At 39.3% G+C, this 6,000-nt stretch overlaps 1 protein-coding gene across 15 annotated transcripts in view; it reads right to left on the bottom strand.

Annotated features, from left to right (window-relative positions):
• Positions 1–1,676: 1,676 nt before the first annotated feature.
• Positions 1,677–6,000, bottom strand: part of DMD (dystrophin) — a 922,945-nt gene continuing 918,621 nt past the window's right edge. For 11 of the 15 annotated variants that reach the window (XM_032679549.1, XM_032679552.1, XM_032679554.1 and 8 more), the window contains one exon: positions 1,881–2,555. In XM_032679549.1, the coding sequence (XP_032535440.1) occupies positions 2,458–2,555 (98 nt within the window). In that variant the 3' untranslated portion in view covers positions 1,881–2,457. Of the gene's footprint in view, positions 2,556–6,000 lie in introns of all 15 variants that reach the window. The other 4 variants (XM_032679551.1, XM_032679556.1, XM_032679563.1 and 1 more) reach the window with 2 other exon arrangements.

Below are 6,000 nucleotides of genomic sequence, written 5' to 3'. Positions count from 1 at the left end.
TTGGGGAGCATAAAACCAAGACTTCAACAGGGGAGAAAAACCTCACAGCTGAGGCACTGAGATGCTGCTGGCAAGGGAATGCACTGGGTGAGTGTTGAACCACAACAAAAACTGCTGCACCTTTTATAACATAATTGCGTGCTTTATTGATATACACAGTAAAGCAGTATATAATACAATAGTAAGGCATATATTTGGTGAAATTTGGTATGTTGTGAAAAAATGCAGTAAAACAGAAGTTTATAAAAATAATTAGTAAATGTTACAGTGTTGGGTGTTAAAACACAATATATTATGATATCCAAGTAATAAACCAGTACTGAGTAACGATGTAATAACATGCCATATGGTATTTATGTTTTCAACTACACTGATTATGTTTTACAGTTTAATATTTTGTCATTATAAGGAATATGAAATAATTCCCAAATTATGCTTAAAAAAGCAGCAATAAAGCTTTCAACTTTTTAAATACTTTTTGACAGACTCACTCCAAAACTAAAGTAAAACAAACAAAACAAAACCCTGATGAAAACAATCGTGCAATCTGTTTTTCCTCCATTTTTTTTTTCTGAAGAGAAGGTTTAACGTATAAGGGGGGAAAAAAAGAAGAAACCCATTTCTCAAATCGCAATTTAAACCTTCTGCTAAAAAAGGCCATGAGAAATAGTGAGGGTTCCTATTTTAATAAAGTGTTAAAAAAAGCTCTTTATTAGGAAAGCAGAGGTTTGGGAGGATTGTACTTATTTTTAAAGATTATTAACGTTGTTATTATTTAAACGATGATACCTGGTCACACAATGGACACGTGGTGAGGATGTAACATTGTCATACATAATTGTCAGGAACACCACAAAACCAAAGTGAGGTAGAAATAGCATGACTAGCTATGTTCAATGTTAACTAGCATTCAAAATAAAATCTTTCCCAAGTTTAATTACAATTCATACAAGAAGAGGTAACAGATTTTTTATACTCTTGCAATATAAAGTCAGATGGTGTGTTTCTATGTATTCTAAGGTAAAATTAAAAGCTGGTTAAGAAAATGAAGTGGTAAAGCTTTTGCTGACAGCACCTCATACCCAAACCAATCTCTCCCGAGCTGCAGTCAAACTGGCTAATCTGTTTTGCTACCGGTTCCTCTCTTCCTCACGTTATTGTTAATTGTGCAGGATTACTTGTAGAGAGAAAAACAGGGAAGGAGAAAGGACCAGGGCCTTTGTTTTGGTGATAAACACCTCATGGAGCAGTGTGACTACCTTCACCTGATCACCACACGCGCGCGAGAACAGCAGTAACTCTTGTACAGCCTTTCCCAAAGGTCGCTCACAGTGTTACAGCTCCTTGGGACCGGCTGCTGTAGCAGGCTGAGACACGGGACTGCGGAAAGCTCTGGTTGTACCGTCCAGAGGATCTAGGAGCTTCATTCTCATTAACAGCACTGGGAGCTGGACAATGCTCTGTGATGCTTTGAGGGGGTCGGGAGGGAACTTCTCCCCCGCTGAAGCACAGCCAGCAGGTACCGGACACCGAGCTCCGAAAGTTTAAACCAGTAAGGCAATTTCTACGTTCCTTTACTAACAGCACTCGGGAATTTAGTCAGCAGAGGAAACACTGGCACATAGGATGCTCATTAAATTCTTTCCTTTCTTTCTTTCTTTCTTCTGGGTTTTTTCTTTTTTTTTTTTTTTTTAATTAATTTTTTTTGCAGGCTCTGTCATGTAATGTGCTCTTTCATTTAATTATTGCAAACTAGCTGTGTAATTGCTAGTTGCTGTCCGAAAGCAGGACAGTAATTCATGTAATTCTTAATTTTATTGGAAAGATATGACATAACTACCTTCATTGGAAGTTCAGTTTTGTGTTTTTCGTTTTTTGGGTTTTTTTTAAGCCAGCCCTAGTCAGACAAAACCAATGAGAAATGTAAGTTGGCCATTTTGGTGTCACTTCAGGAAATACTTTTTTTTTTACTTTTTGTTAGGCAAGGAAAAGAACACAGGACATGAATCTCTCTGATGCAGTTACAGAGCTGAAATGAAACTAAACAAATGCACTGCCTCAGTATATTTTTTTTTGTGGTTTTTTTAAGGGGGTTTCTATAAACAATTATTTTTATAAAGCACACTTTAGTTTACAATCTTTCATTATAACTGTTATAAATTTTTTTTAAACAACCCGAAATGCGTTCCATATAAAGAAATGGCAAGTTATTTAGCTATCAAGATTTTACATGTAGTTTTCTTATAATTTTTGTACAATTGCATAGACGTGTAAAACCTGCCATTGTTAACAAAACAGTAACAGACTTAGGAAACTACTGAAATCTACAGTATAGTACCACTACCCTTCACAAAAATATAGATTTGTTTTCTTGTAAACTCTTACAGTCTAATCCTCTTTGTAGTATGAATATTATAAAAACCATGCGGAACGCCTGAAGTTGTAAAACACATCTTGCTATTCTAACACCTTGTCATCGGTCATCACTGTCACTAAGGTTTCCATCGCTCTTCCCAAGTCGTCTGCCATGTGGAAAAGGCTCCCTACATTGTGGCCTGAAAAAGAAATTCAAAGAAGAGGAAATTAAACAGAGGACACGGCAGCGTGTTGGTAGGAACATTTTACAGATCCATCACTCTCCATGTGCCGCTCGCCGCCATCCCCAGGGCAGTACACTGCAGAGCACTTTTCCCAAAAAGTGGACTCCCAGATGAGTCCAACAGGTTGCTGTTAGCAAAGGTTGCCAGGTTTGCAGCACACTTCAGCAGCAATACTGGCTTGAACGGCTATGGTAAACCATGATGACAATAAGCCATCACCCCCCATAGTGATAAAGCATCATCATTATCAATGTTCACCAAAAGCAACAATTAAGTCCATTGACATCACAGAAAAGCTTCTGACTGATGCTGAAAGTGTTTGAGCATTCAATGTTCTATCAAGGAGAAAACCAGAAACAAACAGATCAGCAGTAATTAACTAAATCATTAAACCCAAGAGCTCCCAGCAGGATACCTGCACAGACATATAATAATGACCAAACTAAGCAGCTCAGCTCATTCAATAATTTTTAAAATATCTTTTCCTTTTCAGACAGCAGTCCAGCAGAAACAAAGATGCCACAATTATCAACTAAATACTTATGCAGTGATTCACTTATACATTTCTTCTCACCCATAACCTCTCTAAAGTCCTAAGATGGTATAACCAAAACCTCCTACACAGAAGTGATAAACAAACACGCAGTACAATTCTGGAGATGAAGCCTGCAACTTCTTACATTTGTGTCACCACTGCTTCAATGGAAAGGAAAGGCAGCAACACTGATGGGCAGTAAGGAATCACAATTAGAGACCAAACAGACTTGAAGACAGGGAGATTAAATTGCCAAAAGTTGCCATTTTAGGCCCCTGGCATACCCTGTCTCGTCTCCCACTTCTGTTCAGAAGAGTGTGGGTGTCCTGCAAGTCTTCTGTCAGATTTTCAGCCTTCTATGATTGTCTCAAATACCTTCTGGTACCTCAAATGACAAAAACATCACATTTTAAACAGCTGAATCCCATCTGGAATCTCCCTCCTGAAAAAAGTATGAATGAAGGCAGAATATGACACAGATCTAGTCCCCATATAAGATGAGTATTGAAATCAAGGACTGAATGCTCAAGATTTTTTGCAAGGACAAGGAGGAATGAGCAGACAGAAGGTCTTAAAACAAGCAGAAGGAAATTATATTCCACACAGCACATAATTGTATTACTGAATTCATCGCCGCAGGCTGATGTTGAGGCCAAACACATAAATGAGTTAAAAGAAGAATTAGAAAATAATTGCTGAAGAAGGATTTATTTAGATGCAAAGAAGTGCACGTGACCTCCAACTCAAGAAGACCCCTCACTGCAGAGTGTCAGCAACTGAACATTTATAACAGGTGAGGTATTACTAAATAAAACTGTATGTTGCTGTGGCATGAGGGGGTTTGATTTACTCTCTGAGAGCACTTGTGACAGAGTACTTGTCTGGAAAAACACGGGAGGTGCAATGCCATCTGCCCACAACTCTGCTTCCCAGAAATGCTTTGCAGGAGCCTGGATGCTGAGTCCTCACCATGGTCACTGAGGAAGGAGCACTCAAATGAAGGAAGGAGATGACCAGGGCACCCAGGATACACCTTTCATGCAGTCTCTATCTGTAATGTGCCAGAGCCTGACTGTTACCACTGCACACTTACATCGTGGGTGTCCCTCCTGACACAACTGTCTTCTCTGACAGGAATGAACCTTCCCTGTGTGGCAAATCAGACTCACCATCCTTTTCTGAATGCCCATATATTATGGTTTTCATGCACTATTGACATTTCTAGAGTAAAAAGAGCTTGGAGTGACATTAGTTCAGAAGCATTTATGGAATAGACAAAAAATTACCTGAGAACTATTCAGAGAATGGTTTGTCTTGGAAGGGACCTTAAAGACCATCTAGTTCCAACCTCCCTGCCATGGGCAGGGATGCTGTTCAATTGATCAGGTTGCTCAGGGCCCCATCCAACCTGGCCTTGAACACTTCAAGGGATGAGACATCCACAACAGGGCAGCCTGTTCCAGTGCTTCACCACCCTCTGAGTAGAGAGTTTCTTCCTAACCTCTAATCTAAACCTCCCCTCTATTTAAACCATTGTTCCTTGTCTTGTCACTATCTGCCTGTATAAAAAGTCCCTCTCCTCCCTTTTTTATAAGCCCCCTTAAGGTACTTGGCACAATGAGGTCTCCCTGAAACCTAGTCTTCTCCAGGCTGAACAACCTCAGAAGTTTGTTTCTTCTGGAGAACCACTACCACCTTCTGCATTCAAATACTCTTTTTTAAAGTTGTTAGATTTTTTTTTTAAATGTAGCCTTCATTACTCAAAACTGGGCTGGATCTAAATGACAACTATTCAACAAGCTGCCCATTCGACAGAGAGCTGTGCTATGTGTGGCACAGTTTGCCAGATATCAATACAAAGCAATACTTGCTTCTAATCTGGTGACAGTTTGTTAATTGCACTAATGCACAGAGAAACAGATGCACCAACTAGCAATTTCATCCATAAATCATTAATGCATAGCCATCCTATTCATCCTAAGCAAAAACTTGTAATTTGCTCATCAGCACGACAAGTAACCGAGTATGAAAAATTCCTGACAAGTTTTGGTCAAAATATAGTTTACTTTAAAATAAATGTATCCTACCACGTGTATTTTAGATGTAAGGGATAATCTCTCTCACTGGCATCATGCAGGCTGAGATCAATCCAGCAAATTACACCACGAAAAGTGAGAATCTGACAAAGTCATATGAAAGCAAGAACATATATATGGGAGATGCTTATGCAAACAGGAAGGTAACTGCCCCTGGGCTGCTCTACTTACCTGAAACTCTGACATGGCTTTATCAGAATAACCCTGGTATAAGCAGATTGAGGTTATAGCTGGCTTGCCAGCTGTGAGAGACAGGGCTGCTTGTGGGGTCATGGTCTCTCATTCAGATTTGTTGTCATCTGTTGTTTCTAGAAACAACAATGGGACTCCAGGGCTCTTCAGGGTTTCCAATACCACTCATTCCCAGCTCAGGAAGAGAGATCATCCTTTCAGAGCAACCCAAACTGCTAAACCCCATCTTCAGAAAAAATTAGTATTTGTTAATACTATTTTGCTCTGTCAGAAAGAGGCAAGTTGAGAAAGGATAACTTCAACGAAAAACATATAAAAAAAGCCTTTTAGAAGTATGCCACAGTAGACACAAACTGCTAAATTGTTCAGGTAATTGAAACACAAGCCAAGAACTCCTTATGCATCCAGGAATCCCTAGGTACTTTCTGATACACAAAAATTACAGAAATGTCCGGTAATATTTTTTTCTTTGTTAAGTGATGCTATATTTTTTAAATAACCATGCTTTGAATCCAGTCTCTCCCCTCAAAAGCTGCACAGAGACATGCTGGGTGATTAAGGAGATATGACTCCCTGT

The sequence above is a fragment of the Chiroxiphia lanceolata genome, chromosome 2, assembly GCF_009829145.1.
Source record: "Chiroxiphia lanceolata isolate bChiLan1 chromosome 2, bChiLan1.pri, whole genome shotgun sequence".
NCBI lineage: Eukaryota > Metazoa > Chordata > Aves > Passeriformes > Pipridae > Chiroxiphia > Chiroxiphia lanceolata.
This window is presented reverse-complemented; position numbering and strand designations above follow the sequence as displayed.